The sequence below is a fragment of the Schistocerca piceifrons genome, chromosome 11, assembly GCF_021461385.2.
Source record: "Schistocerca piceifrons isolate TAMUIC-IGC-003096 chromosome 11, iqSchPice1.1, whole genome shotgun sequence".
NCBI lineage: Eukaryota > Metazoa > Arthropoda > Insecta > Orthoptera > Acrididae > Schistocerca > Schistocerca piceifrons.
In genome coordinates, this window is record NC_060148.1 from 112,953,704 (window position 1) to 112,974,576 (window position 20,873).

The window sequence follows — 20,873 nt, forward strand, 5'->3', positions numbered from 1 at the left end:
AGTTACATCGACATAAACAGGAAACATTATTGTTCGTTGTATTTGATCGTAGCGGACGTCACGTGGCATCCGTTGATCCCTTCACTCAGCTCTTATTACACAGAGCAGCCAGCCTCTCACCGAACACCCTGAGCTACTGTGCCGGCTTATCGATCCCGCCAATTTTGAGTCGATTGCTCGTCACAACCTTTAGGGGTGATTTTCACAATAATGGGAGGGGGGAGGGGCAGAGGCGTTGGAAGAGATGGGAGGCGGGCGGACTGTTCTGCCAAAATATCTTAGTCCTTCCTTCGTTTTAGGTTGTACACAAGCGACTTGCAAAATTTGAGCCGAATCAGTGGGCCGTGTCTGAGGCCTTTCCCTTGTGAACTGCGTTTTGTTAGCGAAGAAGCAATACACTGATTCAAAATTTTATTCGTTTGAAGTTATCCTATAGCCAAATCTAATACTTTTTTAACAAAAGCCGACCGGAGTGGCCGTTCGGTTCTAGGCGCTACCGTCTAGTGCCGAGCGACCGCTCTGGTCGCAGGTTCGAATCCTGCCTCGGGAATGGATGTGCGTGATGTCCTTAGGTTAGTTAGGTTTAAGTAGTTCTAAGTTCTAGGTGACTGATGACCTCAGAAGTTAAGTCAGAGCCATTTGAACCATTTTTTTTTAACAAAAGTTTTTCTTGCGTAGTTTAAGAGGCCAAGTACCATTAGTATGAATACCTCTCAAAGGAATTATTACATAAACTAAATAAATAAATGAATTTTCAGAGTAAAATGAAAAACGTTACCTTCTTAAGAGCCTCTTTAACAAAGCCGCCACCCCCGCTCCCCCTCCCCCCCCCCTTCCTCCACGTACTTGACCAGGTCTGTACGGTAGTTTCTCGCAGTTGTCGGCGTACATCCGTAGTATTGTAGAATGCCACCAACCCTAGTCTGGAAGTATTTTTATATTTACAAGGTATGTAGGAGTCAAGTGCAATGCTTCATTTGCTTTGGGAGATTAGAGATTTGCCTGCCATTTTTATGAAATTATAAAAGAGGAAGGAAATTGCGGTTACACTAATAAATTAAAAAGTTATCAACAATTCACTCATAGTATACAGTGGAAATAGAAAGTAGCTGATCTGCTGCCTGTGTCTTTACAACATGTCTCCACCTGCTTGTAGCCCATGACAGTGGACAAATTAACACTCCAATAGAGGCTTTCTCTCCAGTTTCCGCCCTTCAGCACTGACTGTTCGTAATTCCCAAATAGTGATATGATTCTTGAGAAGAGTTTCAAAAAATTATAATCAGTAAGAGAATACTTTCAAAAAATAGAACCAGTAGCAGAATACCGGTGATTTTTTGTGATAGAAGAATAGTAGATCAAGTAAGTCTTTTTTCCGATTTGATTTAACATTTTGCCTTTGTACCTTGAGCGTCATTGAGACAAAATTCTTCAGTCTTTCTTCGATTTCTAGATTTATTACACGAAATAATGAGAACAAAAAAAAAATCGAAAATCGGCTATTTGAGAAACCGGTTGTGTTACATGGGTTCAACAGGTTAAACTGGCATTTGAAAAAAAAAAAAAAAAAAAAACAATTTCAGCGAAAACTAGTTGTCTCAGCAATAACCGCCAACCCTAGTAGCAGAAGTTTGCGAGTGATGTTGTACAGAGTACAGCGTTTATGGGCTTGTAGAAGGCTCATGTACAAGACTGGTAGAGTGGTGCCAAACTCAACTTTATCTTCACTTTCCACCGCCCACAGTGAACGGAAATCAAGTTACTTTACTTTCACTTTCGAATTCCTGTCTCTGTGTTGTTGTTGTGAAAGGGTACAGTACCGCCCGACATTGAAAATGGGTACAACATACTTCATTATTTTTGTCAGAACAACATATTTTTTTTGTAAAGCTAACTCAATTTCAATTAATACAGTGAAGCCGGATACCAGTGTGGGAAAGAATGAGAATCACATGTGCACTCCCACAAAGTAAATCCCTACATCCAGTTTGGTGAGATCTGTGAAATGAATGAATGTATGGTCGTCTGCCAACCGCAGATAGTGAATGTGAATATATGATCATCTTTGAGACGATCCTTTGGCCACCTTTGGTGGGACCAAAGAGATGAAATGTACCAGAGCTTTGAGCGCCTGAAATGTGGCTGACCAATACGATAGCAAGGTGCTTCCCCCACCTCGACAGAGATGGGAGAGGTCCTCGAGAACGGCCATGTTTCAGCACTCTGCCGCTGGATCTTGTGCTGTTAAGACCTGTTTTAGTTGTGCTCCGTAATGACGAAAAAGTGGAGACATGGTATGCATGTGGAATATTTGAGAGTAGTTTGAAATAATAATTTCTCTATTTCAGGAACTTTTGTGGGGAGAATTAAATGTCAGGCAGGTAATATTAAAGGGATTGTAGTAATCTTCGGAAGTGGCCAACGGTCACAATGAAACCACGTGTAGCAATAAGTTGAAATACTTCCGTGTGCTTAAGTTAAGCTGAATTACTAGCGTGTGTACAATAAGTTGAAATATTTAAGAAATAGTGTGTGTACCATAAGTTGAAATATTTAAGAAATGGCGTGTGTAGGACTTGAAATTAGAGACGAGTACTTCCACGTGGTGAGTACTGTGTGAGTCTCAATCTGTGTATGAGACAAAGGATAAAGAGAAGTACTCGTCCATGGTATCAGTTGAGGACTCGCGTGTGTGATGTTCTTAATATTACTTTGCATGATATGATTCTGTGTGACGCTAGATTTAAACTCTGAGAGAGAATCAAGGTGAGTCGGCCGTCTATCCAGCAACGCCACTTGGCTTGCATTGCACAGGAAGACGTGCAAATATCTCCAGAGTTCGTTGTAGGAAAGTGGAATTATGAAGTGGGGCAGTGTCGTGTGAAACTGGGATAAATACTGATTGAAGTGGGAAAGCTGAAAGTGATAATGTTGTGACTATTCTGTGTAGTATTTCATGTTGTAGTGTGGTGTATGTCATGTAATTTGGGTACGTGTGGTTTGCATGGGAGAGTAGCGAGGTAGGTTCAAAAGATTAGTGGGTTATGCTTGTTCCTTCGGTACTGCTCGGTCTGGAGGAAAGTTTCGTGATGATGATTGTGAGAGTCGAAGTGTGAGGTATAGTAAAAGATCCACCATCCTATCCAGAAAGTGCACTGTAGCGTTAAAAATAATTAAGAGACCATAATATAGAGATTCACCATTGTAAAGCCATGCCCACTGGGCGGAATTTCTCATGTGTTATTGTTGTAGGTTATAGAATTTGTGTGTTTAGGTTAGAGAATTTATCGGAATAAATAAGATAGTGAAAAGAAAAATATTGGTGACTTTTCCTTCGAATTGTATGTTGTAATAATGTCCCGAATTTATAATGTGTGCGCCATTCATATTCAGTGCGGTGGCCACGTGTCGATAAAACCCGTTAAATAAAAGACAAAAAGAAAATGTGGTATTGCCAGTGCGTAGTGTACAGTCAGAGTTCTGTAAATTACTGATAGTCAGAAGCGTGTTTCCGTTGCGTATTATTCATATAGGAGGATAACTTGTAACTTAAGTGTGAGTACTAGAGTTCATGTTACTCGATAAATAAGAATGAATCCACTCGCTTGGCAGACCACTCATCTTGCAGGCCTGACTGCTTGATGCCACAGTATGAGCAAGGCATGTAGGTGCCTCTCATAATTTCGACCCTGCCAGGATATATTTTGCCAGGATATTTTGCTGTTAGGGTTTGCTGTTAAGATTTTTTTTATGGAATGTGTTGTGATAGCGCTAAGAAATAAAACTTTTTTCTGTTTGTAATTTCTTTCTGCACTGGTGAGGATCTTTTATTTTTTTATGTAGTTAATTGCTATATCGCCCAGGGCTGGAAGATCATTGTATAATTTTTTTGCGTAATGTCCGTGGTAACTAGGTTGCAGTCGAAAAGTGTAGTCACCATGGAGAATAGCGATTCTGGGGTGAACGTAGCAGTGCAGCAGGAAGTAACTGCTGATCATGGGCTAATGAGAGAGAACGACAAACACTCAGAAGGGGCTAAATTGTTCAGTGGACCACTGCTAGGTGATCCTTTGAGCGGCGGGCTTGGTTCACAATCGGGGGCTTTTCCCGACGACGCTGATCATGGGCTAATGAGAGAGAACGACAAACACTCAGAAGGGGCTAAATTGTTCAGTGGACCGCTGCTAGGTGATCCTTTGAGCGGCGGGCTTTGTTCGCAATCGGGGGCTTTTCCCGATGACGCGGGCGAGCCGGGACTAGGTCAGGTATGCAGTGAAAGTGCAGCTACCCTTAGCGAGGCTACGGTTTCTGAGGCGAACGAGGTGAGCGCGTCGAAAGTAGCAAATGACAATGTTTTTACAGAGGATGGATAGGGAGGTACAAAGCTTGACATGCATGTCTGTTAAAAGGAATCTGCCAGGAACGGCTAAATAGTCGATGATAATCGATTGGTAAACTCATCACCATGCGGTTAGCAGACGACCATACATTCATTCATTTCACAGATCTCACCAAACTGGATGTAGGGATTTACTTTGTGGGAGTGCACACATGATCAATTAAATAAATAAATTGTCATTCTTTCCCACACTGGTATCCGGCTTTGCTGTATTAATTGAAATTGAGTTAGCTTTACAAAAAAAAAAATGTTGTTCTGACAAAAATAATGAAGTAAGTTGTACCTATTTTCAATGTCGGACAGTATTGTACCCTTTCAGTTATTGTTGTGGTCTTCAGTCCTGAGACTGGTTTGATGCAGCCCTCCATGCCACTCTATCCTGTGCAAGATTCTTCAACTCCCAGTGCTTACTGCAACCTACATCCTTCTGAATCTGCTTAGTGTATCCATCTCTTGGTCTCCCTCCACGCTGCCCTCCATTGCTAAATTTGTGATCCCTTGATGTCTCAGAACATGTCCTACCAACTGGTCCCTTCTTCTTGTCAAGTTGTGCCGCAAACTCCTCTTCTCCCCATTTCTATTCAATACCTCCTCATTAGTTATGTGATCTACCCATCTAATCTTCTGCATTCTTCTGTAGCACCACATTTGGGAAGTTTTTGTTCTCTTCTTGTCTAAACTCTTTTTATCGTCCACGTTTCACTTGCATACATGGCTACACTCTATACAAACGACATCCTAACACTTAAATCTATACTCGATGTTAACAAATTTCTCTTCTTCAGAAACGTTTTCCTTGCCATTGCCAGTCTACATTTTATATCTTCTCTACTTCGACCATCATCAGTTATTTTGCTCCCCAAACTTTAAGTGTCTCATTTCCTAATCTAATTCCCTCAGCATCACCCAGCTTAATTCGGCTACTTTCCATTATCCTCGTTTTGCCTTTGTTGATGTTCATCTTACATCCTTTTTCAAGACACTATCCATTCCACTCAACCGCTCTTCGAAGTATTTTGCTGTCCTTCACTGAAGTACAATGCCATCGGCGAAACTCATAGTTTTTATTTCTTCTCCATGGATTTAACACCTACTTCGATTTTTTCATTTGTTTACTTCACTGCTTGCTCAACATACAGATTGAATAACTTCGAGGATAGGCTACAACCCTGTCTCATCCCTTCCCAACCACTGCTTCCCTTTCATATACCTCGACTCTTATAACTGACATCTGGTTTCTGTACAAATTGTAAATAGCCTTTTGCTTCCTGTATTTTACCCCAGCCGCCTGTCTCTGTATCTCTCCATAATACTTCGACGTGTAATTAAATGACGTTTAACATGCATGTCTTGATAGTGTTAATGGGAGTGTGTACCTCCCATACATACAGCGTTAAACATGCAATATTGATGACCCATTTTTTCAGAACCTTCGACAATTAGGGATCGGAAATTTTTTCAACTACAGTTTCACTCAGGCAGGGCTTTCATGATTCTAAGTCAGTCCATCCGTTGGAAGGTCGGGAATGATAGCGAGTTGCTGTAGTACCCTAATTCTTCTCTTATTATCACCGTTAAACGTTATCACAGCGTCACAAACACCCAAGCGTAGAGTCGTCATTCCTACAAAGACTTTTTTTGTATGCTGGTCAAAATGACGTTATTGAAAGACTCATTCGCGTTTTGCGTTCGACCATAGAGATATTTGAAAAGAACTTCACGATGAGTTAACTGCCTAGCTTTCATCACTGTAAATGGTACGCTATTTTTGTGCCAGAAGTGTTCCTCCGTACCAGCTGCCTTAGTTTTGCGGTACTTGCACCATGAATCAGCACGAGGTGGGCACAGACCATGTATAGGTGTATCATCAGGGGATGATTTGAGGAAGAATGTAGCCCACACTGCTCTGTTCATCCCTTGTAGGTCACATGTTCTGTTTCTTATTGCCATTCCACAATATTGCTGGAGTTCATCAATGTTTTCGTCTGTAAGCCTTCCTTTTTGCCAGTTGGAGTCTCCACAAAATGCATGTGTAATGTCGCTGTTTCATTTTACACACTGCATCCAACCTCTTAACGTGAACATGAATTCAAGGAATGAATACCTGTAAACCACAATCTTTTGGAGTGAGTAGTTCCGGAGATAGAGTACTTTTATACTTGCACTATTAACTCTGAAATAATAAAAACTATACTTCCTATTGGAATTAATCGTTATATGAAGCGGCTAATTATTCTTGAGAGAGCAAATATTATTAAGAGATAAAAATCGGGAAACGTCACTTTTTGACCAATTTCGCCTCACATACTCAACGATATCTTTTTCTGTTACTTGTATTGTCAGTTCCATCGATCGTATTAAGGCCAAGCTAAATTTTCAAATCCCTCCTAGTAGAATGCAGTAGAATACACAACCGATAGTTTAACGAACCATTCGACAAAAGTAGGGGAAGAAAGCGTGTGTCGTAAATCATACTTGTCATCAAGGCACTCGCTTGCTACCGGTGTGTGCTTCACGAAGTGCTCTAAATGGAAATTTCTCTTCGGGATCTGAGTTTCTCCTGGCGTATAAAATTTTCAAACAACTTACGGGAATTCAGCCAGGTACAATTTACAGCGACCGCCGATATTTCGACGGGAGTAGACTACACCCCGCCATTTTGAAGGCACAAACTGAAACCGACAGGCGATGTACAAACAAATTTTAAACCTCTGTTCTTGGAGTGATTCAGGAGAGATAACACACAGACATTGCCACCAAAGATAACCAGAGGTATCGATAGTGAAAGACTACGAACTGGCAAGCGAGGTAGCGTTGACTCTGTTCTTCTGTTTTTTGACGAGGGAGAGAACACGATTTCAAGCAGAGTTTCAACAAACGCATCTATCGCGGTTTACATGGTTGCTCGTTAATTTAACCTCAGCAGTCTCTTTAATAACACAGCCCCAATAGCTGGACGTGTACGACAATATTTCGGTGTTGTTATATAGCAGAGGATGACCAGTATCAAAACAATGTACGGCAGTAGCAGATCCACCTGGCTGCTGTAACCGTGTGTGCCGTTTATGCTCGGTACATCGTTCCTCCACTGTCCTGATAGCCCGACCAAAGTATTCCATGCCACAGCTACAAGGAATGCAATACACACCCGCCTTAACAGAACCTTAAAGCACTCTTATTTTAGATGGAAGTCGGAAAAACACATTTCACATCGTATTTCCGCAAAATACGACCGATCTTGATGGAAGTGCTTCCTGCGAAAGGGAGAAAGGCAGTAGACTTAGGTGTCGACTGAGTATTATCATCAGTCACCCGATGCACAGCCGGTCGATAGCACAACGCACCTTCAATCTGTCTTTCACTATAACCATTTTGACGAAATGTAGTTTCACGCTGGGCCAGCTCAGCTGGCAAACTCCAAGTGTCGGGAATGGTATGTGGCCTGTGTACCAAGGTACGGAGTACCCCTTCACGCTGGGCAGTATGGTGACAACTATTAGCCTGTAAATACGAGTCAGTGAGAGTACGTTTCCGGTAGACTGCATGTCGCATTGGTCCCTCAACCATTCCTCCTAACGTCAAGAAAGGGAAGGCAACCATCCTCTACCACCTCCATCGTAAAGTGAATGTTCGGGTGGATCGAGTTCAGAAGGGCTAAAAGGGCATTCAAATTCTCCCTACCATGAGGCCAAACAACAAAAGTATTATCAACATATCTGTAGAAGTGGGCGTGTTTCAAAGGCGCGGACTCCAATGCACATTCCTTGAAGTCTTCTGTAAACAAATTTGCAGTCAGAGGAGACAACGGGCTACCCATGGAAACTTCATCTGTCTGCTCGTAATACTGGTCATTGAATAAAAACAGTAGTGGATGTCAACACTTGTCGAAAAAGGTTAGTTAATTCAACACCAAACCTAACCTCAATTAACCACGGCGAATCACACAGAGGAACACGAGAGAAAGAGAGAGTCCACTTCAAAACTTACTAAAATATCAGTCATTCAACCGCATTCCCTCCAAATGACGTAAAAAATCAGCTGAGTTCCTGATATGATGTTCATACCGACCAAATTGTGGGCTCAACAGAGAAGCAAGATGCTTTACTACACGATATGTCGGAGCGCCGATATTGCTCACTATATGACGGAAAGGATCCCGTTCCTTGTGTACTTTCGGAAGACCATATGACCTAGGGGGAATAGCACTATAGGCGTTAGGACTCTTGAAGGTGTCCCACGACAAACCATTTTTCTTCAGCAGTCTGTTCATATTGCTCTCAACACTTTTTGTGGAGTCACCATCGATCCTGCAATACGCTGTCAGATAATAAACATTGCATCTTTGGTACCTAATCCTGTTTGTTTAAGACAAACGTGGCATTGCCTTTGTCCGAAAGTAAAATGACAATGACAGGATCATCTCCGAGAGACCGTAATGCAGCCCTCTCTGTTGCTGTTACATTACCTGTCCACCGGAAAAGCGTCTAACTTCTTTCAGCTATGCCTTAACATAGCTTCCCCTCTAACTACGAGGTGCATTCAAGCTCTAAGGTCTCCGATTTTTTTCTCCGGACTGGAAAGAGATACAAACATGCGGATTGTTTTAAAATGAGGCCGCGTTCATTGTCAATACGTCCCAGAGATGGCAGCACCGTACGGCAGATATAATTTTCCGCCAGCGGTGAGAATGAGAACTGTTTTAAATACTTAAAACAGCGACGTTTTCCTTACTTGAACAGCGTGCAATCGTTCGTTTTCTGAATTTGTGTGGTGTGAAACCAATTGAAATTCATCGACAGTTGAAGGAGACAAGTGGTGATGGAGTTATGGATGTGTCGAAAGTGCATTCGTGGGTGCGACAGTTTAAAGAAGGCAGAACATCGTGTGACAATAAACCGAAACAACCTCGGGCTCACACAAGCCGGTCTGACGACATGATCGACAAAGTGGAGAGAATTGTTTTGGGGGATCGCCGAATGACTGTTGAACACATCGCCTCCAGAGTTGGCATTTCTGTGGGTTCTGTGCACACAATCCTGCATGACGACCTGAAAATGCGAAAGTGTCATCCAGGTGGGTGCCACGAATGCTGACGGACGACCACACGGCTGCCCGTGTGGCATGTTGCCAAGTGATGTTGACGCGCAACGACAGCACGAATGGGACTTTCTTTTCGTCGGTTGTGGCAATGGATGAGACGTGGATGCCATTTTTCAATCCAGAAACAAAGCGCCAGTCAGCTCAATGGAAGCACACAGATTCACCGCCAGCAAAAAAATTTCGGGTAACCGCCAGTGCTAAAAAAATGATGGTGTCCATGTTCTGGGACAGCGAGGGCGTAATCCTAACCCATTGCGTTCCAAACGGCACTACGGTAACAAGTGCATCCTACGAAAATGTTTTGAAGAACAAATTCCTTCTTGCACTGCAACAAAAACGTCCAGGAAGGGCTGCGCATGTGCTGTTTCACCAAGAAAACGCACCCATACATCGAGCTAACGTTACGCAACAGTTTCTTCGTGATAACAACTTTGAAGTGATTCCTCATGCTCCCTACTCACCTGACCTGGCTCCTAGTGACTTTTGGCTTTTTCCAAAAATGAAAGACACTCTCCGTGGCCGCACATTCACCAGCTGTGCTGCTATTGCCTCAGCGATTTTCCAGTGGTCAAAACAGACTCCTAAAGAAGCCTTCGCCGCTGCCACGGAATCATGGCGTCAGCGTTGTGAAAAATGTGTACGTCTGCAGGGCGATTACGTCGAGAAGTAACGCCAGTTTCATCGATTTCGGGTGAGAAGTTAATTAGAAAAAAATTCGGAGGCCTTAGAACTTGAATGCACCTCGTACAGCACATGAAACAACACGTATCCCTCCTATTCCGTGAAATGCAAAGCCACGTCCGAACTTACCAAACCCCTCATGCCTGAAGTGTCATGAAATTCATGATGATTGTGCTCCAAAACATCTACCCCACATACCCTTCACGACATTTCTCACAGTAATCTCTCCATCTCAGCACCCAATTCACTTACCTCCACAACCATCCACCTCGACATCTTAGTTTAAACTCATTGTATTCACCATCCAAGTTATCATAGAGTGATTACACTACAACATTCTATTCCATAACGAACATTCTCCTCTAAAAAGGAAAGTCCCCTTCATACACTCTCCATCCCAATACAAAATCCATGGCTTCCTGTTTAATGAATCCTTATACAAAACCTGTCAGACCATCCGAATCTTTCTGTGTACTGTGGACGTTCAGATAATCGCATTCTAGTGGCAAAAGGTGAAGTTGCAATCGGTCACCAGAAGAAAAACCCTGTTTGACCACAGCCCTTATGAAATACTCCCACTGAATATCTTATCCTTACTATCTTCTTCAAAACCTTAACAGTTATCTGTACCACTACATAAATCCACCTACTCACCCCATTTCCTGTGACTTCTTCATCCATATTGACCAAACGTCTCAAACCTGTGTGATTGCTACTGACTCAACATCTGCAGTAGATCCTCTGCTTGATTGCAGCATTCGGTTACACACCGCGTCCAAGGGGACATTCTCTCGACTCCCCAGTGCACCTTCCCTTAGGACACTACTCTAGTTGTCTCCTCTCAACCTCCTTGGACGCCTCACTGCAGCAGTCCCCAATCCATTTGAAAGTGACCACCTACCTGTTCAGCTCACCATCGCTTACACACTGCCTCTAGCCCATGCACCAGATCCCAACCTCTGTCGCAGTGTTATCGAAGAATACTGCCACATCAACGGAAACGTCTACCAGGAATTCACAGATATGCATATTGGAAGCCACACAGAACCTGCCACCTACCAGATTATATTGATCCCACCCCACCCTTCTTACAGTTCTTTTCAGATGCTATATCAGCCAACATTCCCACAGATATCATGTATCCTTGTCACCCTATAAGCTATACTATTCCTCCAACAATCCCATCACTCATACCATTCCTTCCTAGGGACTCGTAACTAGGATACCACACCATTGACATGTACAGAAACACACTAGTAACAAAGGGAGCTTGACAAGTCGGCCATAGCGGAGCATTCCCTAGGAAATGGACATAAAATACATTTCAAAAATAGAAAAGTGTTGGTTCATGCGTCTACATATTGGGACTGCGTTATAAAGGAAGCGGTCGATATTCGTTTAAACAACAACAATTTCGACAGAGACCAGGGATATACACTCAGCAGGGCATGAGGGCGGGCGTTGCACATCGAAGAAAGCAGACACAGATGCGCGGCACGAGAGCGGCATTTTCAAACGTGGCGCCTGCCCCTGGCGCCACCTGACGTCACCGAAGCTGCTTCGGGCAAAAGCTCCCCCGGCTGCCCTGGTCGACATAAGCGCGCGCGTCACATTGGATCGATCTGATTGGCTCCTGATGATGTCATAATGCCTTTACAAGCGAGAAACCGTAGCAGCCACGGTGGTCAGTGAACTCCTAAAGACGATGGCGGAGATGGCCATCGAAAGCTCGAGGATTTTATTCGAATTGACGCGGCTGGAAAACCGAGGACGTTTTGTTCATGTATGCCGTCTTGAAAGATTCCGAGGACACATAACTTATTAAATTCAAAGAATATCGGCACTGGCCCCAGAATTCTACCAGATTCAGTGGTACACTCCCCATTAACGCTCCCAAGTTTGGAAAACATTCCATTGACTCACTGTGCACTCTTCTACAACATCAACCAATACCTGACAACCTAAACAAAGCTGATCACGTTGCAACCTATATCTCCAACATCTTCTTCATTTATGATGACTCACATATTGATTACTCACCATTTCCTGCAATTTGTGAATGCACAAATACTATTGCCCCACCCCTGGCTCCCTGTTTCCACCACTTCAACAACATATCACAAACAGAACTGAATGTACCTATTATTTCGCATGACATAAAACAAGTCATTGTTGGTCCTCAACACATGACCTTTTGACACCTAAAACAATGCTCCTCCCTTTTCTCTCCACACTTACATCCATTTACAACATGATGGTCTCTGCAGGTTACCGTCTTGAACTGTGAAAAACCCTCAAAATCTCACTGTTCTGCAAGCAGCACAAACCCCCTAACTATGCATCTTCTTACTGCCCTTTCAGCCCGATTTGACTGTCCAGCAGTGTCTCTAAATCCATCTTCTGACCCACCTGTAAACACCTGAACACTAGAACTAACCGGGCTTGCATCCTGCCATATCCTCTGATCACAAACTCCTGTACCCCACTCATTTCTCCTGCACTCAACTTCAAAAAATCGGCAATGTAGGTCTCCTGCGACTTGGAGAAAGACTAGGACTTTGTATGGCATCTGGTCTCCTTTTCTAACTTCGGGCTTTTACCGTTAACTACATCTGACATACTGTATCCCGGCTTTGTAATTGCCCATTCTTGGTCACTATTGACAGTACCAATTCCCACACAAGCTTTATACCAATGAAACGAGAAAGTTTCAAAGGTTTCGGCAGGCGGCTGCGGGCGGGTGGTGATGGTTTCAGAAGCGGCTGGTAGAGTTCGCACGGCAGTAGGGCCGTACTTTTTAGAGATAAAACGACGTTCCACCTCAGTGGAAAAGTCAACAGGCACAATGTTCGCATATGGGGTTTGGAAAAATCCACATTCACCGTTGCAACAAGAAATAGACTGAAGTGTTCTGTGCCTTAGCCAGTACAAAGGTTTACGGACCATTTTTGTTTGCAGAAAGAACTGTAATGGCAAGCACATACTGGGACATGTTGGAACAATGGCTGTTCTCTCAAGTTGTGCGAGTTCCCCAGGACTTCATTTTCCAAGAGGATGGAGCTCCGCCCCGTTGGCATCGTGACGTACGAGGCTCCCTGAATGACTCCCTTCCTCAGTGTTGGATCCGTCGCAGGGGACTCGAGGACCCGGCTCTGCACTTCTGGCCACCGAGATCTCCTGATCCCACAGCCTCCGACTGTTTCTTAGGAGGTTATGTGAAGGAAGCTGTTTACATCCCGCCTGTACAGACCACTCTGAACGATGTGTGGAACCGGACCACAGCTGCCGTGCACTCAGTAACAGCAGATACGCTTAAGCGTGTGTTGGACGAGTTTGGTTACCGTACAGCCAATGGTGGCCACATTGAACGTTTATAGCATTTATCACATTTCTAATTATTATATAATTGTTAAAAACTAATTAATTATAAATTATTGAAAATTATTAAATCTATTATACTGATATCAAACATAATGAAACAGTACCTTGAAAGTTCCTGTTTTCATTGGTATCAGGCCTGTTCATTTTGTATTTGCACTTGAATAAATGGGAAGTTCTGAAAACGGGTTCATCATTTAGAATGACGCTGCATTCTGAATGACAGCCCATGTCCGGAAACGTACCGTTTGCGTTCTACGACAGTTTCAGTACATATGTGTATGGTGTCCGCATCTGCTGAGGGGAACAGAAAAGTGGCAGAGCTGGTTGTGCTGGTATGCAACAGGGTAGACGGTGATGTGGGCAGTGTCTGTAACAACGTTGCTGGTCGCCACATCGAGCTGCATCAGTACTGTAGTGTATTTACAGTGTGCTGGGTTTTTTTGTTTGTTTTTGTATAATGTTAACATGTAATGTGTAAGTGTTACACAGACAAATGTACTTAAGTGATAATGGATGTTTCCTTATGTTTCCTTTCTAATTCTCAGGCAATAACTGTACCACGTCACGCCTAATGCAGTTCCTCATGCAGAAATGGCTGATTTAAACATTTGAATTTATACCGTCTTAGAACGGAAACGATACCTTCCCAGACGTGGATTCCTGTTCAAAATATTATGTAGTCACTGCCCTATACAAGCCCTTGAATTTTGTGAGAGGAATTTCCAAACACCCTGTAGAGGTAAGAACTTCAATCTAGCACTCATACGTGTGTTAAGGCACAAGGAAACAACTTCCATTGATGAAACAGAAAATGCAAAAAGAAAGAAAGTGGTGCAACTGTGTAAAAACTGTTAGTAGTCTTGCAGTAGGTATGCCTGACATTGTTCAGTATGTTAGATTTACGTAAATCTCGCACGCTTGGTCGCCAGAATGCCTAACTGGAAATGAATGTATAACAACTGAAAGTAAATACTGCAAGCATACTGTACTTAATTATGGGCTTCACAAAGTCAGTCAGCACTTGATAAAAACTCTAAAATTGTACCATTTATTCACAGACTAATGTAATTATAAGATACATACACACACACAGTCACAAACACACACTCGAATTATCAGTGCAATGATACACTAAGAATAATTTTAAAAAATTCCTACCTTCCTCACAGTAGACGCCAGTAAAACCTTGTGGGCAGGTGCATGACCTGGTTGCAACGCTCCACACACCACCGTTGCGGCACCTTTCCACTGGCCCTGTGGAAAGATTACAAACACTACTTACATTTGGCTGAATACTTTTAACTGATTTCGAAGATAGTGGTTCCAACAAATTTAAGGTGTTACTTGGCATATAACGTACACAAACTTCGTGGAGCGAGAAAGGGTTTCAATCAGTTTGGCAACATGTCCCACTCAGGAAGGCTTACACTATATGATCAACAGTTGTAAGTAGGCTGTTTAGGTTATAGGAAACAACGGAGGACGATGTGAGATAGTAGATAGTTTAGCCTTTTGACAAAGTTTACAAACAGACAAGACTCTTCGAATTCTCTTTTCCATATTGTTAAAATAACAAGTCGTCCGAAGAATATAACATTTTCGTGGTGCAAAATGTGCGTAGCTGAAATGAATGTACCAAATGAGCTCATTAACAAAATCGTCAGGAATGCAAAGTACTCATAGCTTGTCATCAATAGTGCAGCGTTTGAAGAGTATGTTGTTTCTAACCAGATAATAATGCTGAATCTGTGTGTCTTTTGATGCCGTTTACTTTTGATGTCTTTCAAAATCGGATTATAATCTTGTTCATGAACAATGTCCTTTAAAGATATGGTGATGAAGTTTTCAAAGGCGACTTTCTGAATGTAAAGAATACTGAAATATTCCTCGAGGTTGCCTTCTGTGTTATTTTTCTCAAGCCCAGCCGGTGCGCGTGACAGTGCGTCCGCAGCAATTTTCTCCTTGCTGGGAATGTAGACTATTGTGAAGTTGAAATCTTGCAGAAACGGTGCCCAATGTTTTAACCTGTCGTGATTTAATTTTGAAGACATAATAAATTGTAGTGCACAGTGATCACTGTATACTTTTACGTGCTTAACAGAAAGAAAGAAACGGAATTTGTTCAATGCCCAAACGATAGCTAAAGCTTCTAATTCAGTAATGGAATAAATTTTTTTCGGATTTTGTTAGCACTCGTCTAGCAAAAGCAATGGTTTTCTGAACAGTAGCGTCATTTTCTATGGCTTTTTGAAATAAATGGGCACCAAGACCGACTTTAGAAGTATCCATGCTAAGGCAGAAATCTTGTGACAAATCTGGATGAGCTAATATTGGCACGTTAAGTAGAGATTCTTTCAAAGAACTGAATTCCAATTGTGCCTATTCGTCCCACTTCCAAATAGTATTTTTTCCAGTGAGAGGACAAAGTTTTGGTGTAACTAGAATTTGCATGTTCAGTAAACGACGGTAAAAATTTATGATAACTAGAAAACTGCGGACTTGTTCTTTTTGTGGATGGAACTGGAATGGCTCTGATTGCTTCTAACTTTTCAGAGCCAGCTGAATCCCTTCAGAAGAGATAATATGTCCCAAAAACTTTACCTTTGTTCCACCGAATTCAGACTTTTCCAAGTAAACTGTAATTCCAGATTCTGCAAAAATATGTAACACGCTGTTGAGGATGCGATTATGTTGTTCCCATGAGGCTTCTGCTATCAGAATATCGTCCAAATATAAGGTAATGTAACGTTTTAAGAACTCAGGTAATATGGAATTTAGCCCACGAATGAAAGCTGCCAAAGAAATGTTCAAACAAACGCCTAAACAAAGAAAAGCTGTGTATTTTCTACATTCTGGATGAAGTTCGATCTGATAATAGCTGGATCTGAGATCAATGGAAGACAACACTTTTACACCATTAAAATTTTGAAGAAGTTCTTCCAAAGTTTGCGGCCTGTCTGTTTCAGGAATGATGATAGTATTGATTTGTCTCGAATCTAAGACAAGCCTGATCGATCCATTTTTCTTCTCAACAAACATGTAATGGATCGTTGTATGAGCTTACTGCAGGCTCAATAATTCCCTCGTCAAGCATAGATTGTATTTCTGTTCTAACACAGTCCCTATAATGTGCCTGAATTACGTATGGTGTAACACAAAATTTAGTATGCTCACGAACACGAAATTGGTATTGAAATCCCTTGATTATTCCTGTTATGTGAGTAAAAACTGTGGAATGTGCCTGTAAAATCCCAAAAAGGTCCTGCCTATCAGTGTCATTACAATTCTCAATTGTTTGAATTTTATTCTGAATTAACTCATTAGTATCAAATACGCCGTCGATATCATACCTGTGAATACTTGCAGAGTGATTGTTAGTGTCAAGTTCCGTCGAAAATTCCGAACTGTTGTCTAACAGAAGGTAAAGCCGATTAATTTCCTCGTCATGGTTTGAGAGCCAATCTTCAAATTTCAAAGCTATTGACTTACTTTCTTTCTCTAAACTTATTTCAGCATCGTGAACGTTTAAGATTGCTTTGTATTCATTCAAAAAGTCTACTCCCAATATATTTTCCGTCGACAATAATGGAACAATAAGAAAGTTCATGTGAACAGCGCGTAGCGTTGCGCAGTTAGAGGTGAGCCGCCAGCAGTGGTGGATGTGGGGAGAGAGATGGCGGACGTGTGTCCATCAGAGAGAGTGATTTTGTAAGACTTGATGTCATGAACTGATATATATATCATGACTTTTGAGCACTATTAAGGTAAACACATTGTTTGTTGTCCATCAAAATCTTTCATTTGCTAACTATGCCTATCAGTAGTTAGTGACTTCAGTAGTTAGAATTTTTTATTTAGCTGGCAGTATTGGCGCTCGCTGTATTGCACTAGTTTGAGTAAGCAAGAGTTTTGTGAGGTAATTGATTCATTAAAGGTATTGGTTATTGTTTGTCACGGCCATTCTTTTGCTGGGATTATTGAAAAGCAGACTGCGTTGCGCTAAAAAACATAAATAAATAAATGAAATAAAATAAAATAAATATTGTGTGTCAGTTTAGTGTTGATCAGAATAAGTAAAGAGAGTAATGTCTGAGTACGTTCAGTTTCGCTCAGCACACTAAAATATCAATTTCTCTAAGGGGACATTTCAAAGTATCCAGACACCTGGCTGAAAATGACTTACAAGTTCGTGGCCCCGTCCATTGGTAATGGTGGAATTCAATTTTGTGTTAGCCCACCCCTAGCCTTGATGACCGCTTCCACTCTCGCAGGAATATGTTCAATCAGGTGTTGCAACGTTTCTTGGGGAATGGCAGCCCATTCTTCACGGAGTGCTGCACTGAGCAGCTGTATCGACGTCGGTCGGTGATTCCTGGCACGAATTAGGCGTTCCAAAATATCCCAAATGTGTTCTATAGCATTAAGGTCAGGACTCTGTGCAGGTCAGTCCATTGCAGGGATGTTATTCTCGTGTAACCACTCCGCTACAGGCCATGCATTATGAACAGGTGCTCGATCGTGTTAGAAGATGCACTCGCCATAGCCGAATACGTGACAATGATGGCGATGGCAACTTTAATTTTGTTCATACACTAGGCTCAAATAGTGCTGTGAGATCCCGAAGTATCAGAGAGTACCACGTGATAGATTCCTTACCTTCAGGGGGCACTGCACGATGTGCAGGTCAAGTGTGTTCACCAGGACCAATCTCCTACAGAAAGTGCCTCAATAGACTGAGATCTGAAGTTTGCAAGTGAAAGGTTGATTAGACAACGTGGTGCTACACTGATGAACTCATATTCAGTGTGACAGTAGAGAAGACTGCTCATCACATGCCTCGTTGTTGCGCCGCGGCTGGCTCGCCTCATACTTTGTTTTCTTTTTGCTTTTATCATTCTTTGCAGTCCAGTAGTGTCTTATTTCTTCCTCGGTTACCGCCATGACGTTGCTGTCTTCTCTCTGTGAGTGGCAGCAGCAGCGTGAGTCGGTACTAGTACAGCTGTACTATCTCTGGTGTGGCCGAAATATTTTATGAGTGTAGCAGTCGGTCAGTTGGGGCAGAGCACCGAGGAAGTCTCTGTGGCGGATAGTCAGGCCGGAGCCGCTGGCTGCGTGCACGCGCGGTTGGAGTTGTGCATCGCTTCTTGAGAGGGTTACGAAATTCGTCGCCCACAAATCCTGGGCACTAAATGTGGTGTCACCGACAGACACCACACTTGCTAGGTGGTAGCCTTTAAATCGGCCGCGGTCCGTTAGTATATGTCGGACCCGCGTGTCGCCACTGTCAGTGATTTCAGACCGATCGCCGCCACACGCAGGTCTAGAGAGACTTCCTAGCACTCGCCCGAGTTATACAGCCGACTATGCTAGCGATGGTTCACTGACAAATTACGCTCTCATTTGCCGAGACGATAGTTAGCATAGCCTTCAGCTACGTCATTTGCTACGACCTAGCAAGGCGCCATTACCAGTGACTATTGATTGTAATACATGTACCTTCAAGAGCGATGTTCACCAATTATGGATTAAAGTTAAGTACTCCAGAAGCTACGTACATATTTTACTAGTCTCAACTCCTTTAACTGTTCCAGACCTCACGCCAGCCTACGTGAGTTTAGACGCATGCATTTCGGCCTCCTCTAGCAACACGGTGTTGGCTCTTCTGCCAACACTACACTAAAGCTGAGCGCTCACTTAACCTACTATCAAGCTATCATATCTCTTCGTGTGATCCTGGTTGTCACATTCTGGGAGATTCCTACGAGCAAAGCCGGCCGCGTTGGCCGTGCGGTTCTAGGCGCTCCAGTCCGGAGCCGCGCTGCTGCTACGGTCGCAGGTTCGAATCCTGCCTCGGGCATAGGTGTGTGTGATGTCCTTAGGTTAGTTCGGTTTAAGTAGTTCTAAGTTCTAGGGGACTGATGACCACAGCAGTTGAGTCTCATAGTGCTCAGAGCCATTTGAACCATTGAACCTACGAGCAACAACGTCTGTACATTGAAGTCAGATAGAATTGCAGCCATCTTCCTGTGTCGTGTTTAACTTAATTTAATTCATTCCTTCATTAATGAAGAGCACCAGTGGTATCTTCTGCCTAGTGGCCGTTGACGTTACGTGGACCTGCCCTGGTCGTTGACATAGTTTGTGGCAGTGAATTTTCCTCGTCGGGTTGATGCTGTCCAGCACAGCGTGTAGTTAGACAGCTGAGGTGTGTTGGTAGTTTTGGGCGTTTATTCTGACTTGGCTGGATTGGTCACCAGTATCCAGAACGTTGTGCTATTGACATCGTGTTGTCGTTTTGCTGGTGGGATGGATCAGAACTGATCTTGTTGATTGGTTCGCTGGCTTTCGGTTGGGTTGCCTTCCAATTAAGAGGTTGTCGGTCTAGCTGCCTGTCTCAACCTAAACGTGCGTTAGTGTCGCCATCACACGCCGACCCTTGGAACTTTCTGAGCGCCGCTCCTTATGTGTTACATAATGATTTCCTTTTTAGTCTTAAGTACTCTGTGTGGCCTTCAGCCGAGTTTCAGCCAATCTAAATTAAAATTGAAAATTAAGCCGTAAATTTGTTTCAAGTTGGTATGTGGCCTTTAGTCGAGTTTTCAGCATTTTTCAATCAAAAGGTGAAAACTTTTGTCTATGATTTGAGCCGTAAGAAATAATTTCTAGTTTGTATGTGGCCTCCAGCGAGTTTTCCTGGTTAAATTAAAAACTGGAAATATCTTTGTCTTGGCTTTAAGCCATGAGATTGTTTGGGTTTCGTATGTTGCCTTCAGCCGAGTTTTATGTGAAGCATTTTAGGATAAAGCCTTTAGCCTACTTTAGTTGAAATTTAGAAGCTCTTCCCTTTAGGCCTTAAGCCGTAAAATTGTTTTCTGCATGGTGTGTGCCCTTCAGTCGAGTAATAATCTCTCTTAAATTAAAAATTCAAGATCCTTGTCTTGCCCTTAAGTCATAAGGTTGTTATTCTTTAGAATGAGGGCTTCAGCCGAGTTTTACACGAAATATTTTAAGAGAACGCCTTCAGCCTTTTCAAATTGAAAGCTCTTCTTACTAGAACCCGTTGAATTATTTTGTTGATATGCGGCCTTCAGCCAAGTTTTCAGCCTATTTAGAGTAAACATAGAAAATCTTTGTCTTCACCTTAAGCTGTAACACTGTTCTTGATTAATGTGAAGCCTTTAACCGAGTTCTATTGGAAAAAATTAAGCTATGATTTTGAGCCTATTAATATTGAGGATAATTTTTTTTTTCTAAATAAGTGAAACCTCCAGAAGAACTCCTGTACCTCAATTCCTTGCTTAGGCCTTGTGTC

At 42.6% G+C, this 20,873-nt stretch overlaps 1 protein-coding gene across 2 annotated transcripts in view; it reads right to left on the reverse strand.

The window, feature by feature from the left end:
• Window positions 1-20,873, reverse strand: part of LOC124719995 — a 517,761-nt gene that overhangs the window by 228,633 nt on the left and 268,255 nt on the right. For both annotated transcript variants that reach the window (XM_047245223.1, XM_047245222.1), the window contains exon 11: window positions 14,720-14,815. In XM_047245223.1, coding sequence (XP_047101179.1) covers window positions 14,720-14,815 — 96 coding nt within the window. The remainder of the gene's footprint in view (window positions 1-14,719; window positions 14,816-20,873) is intronic.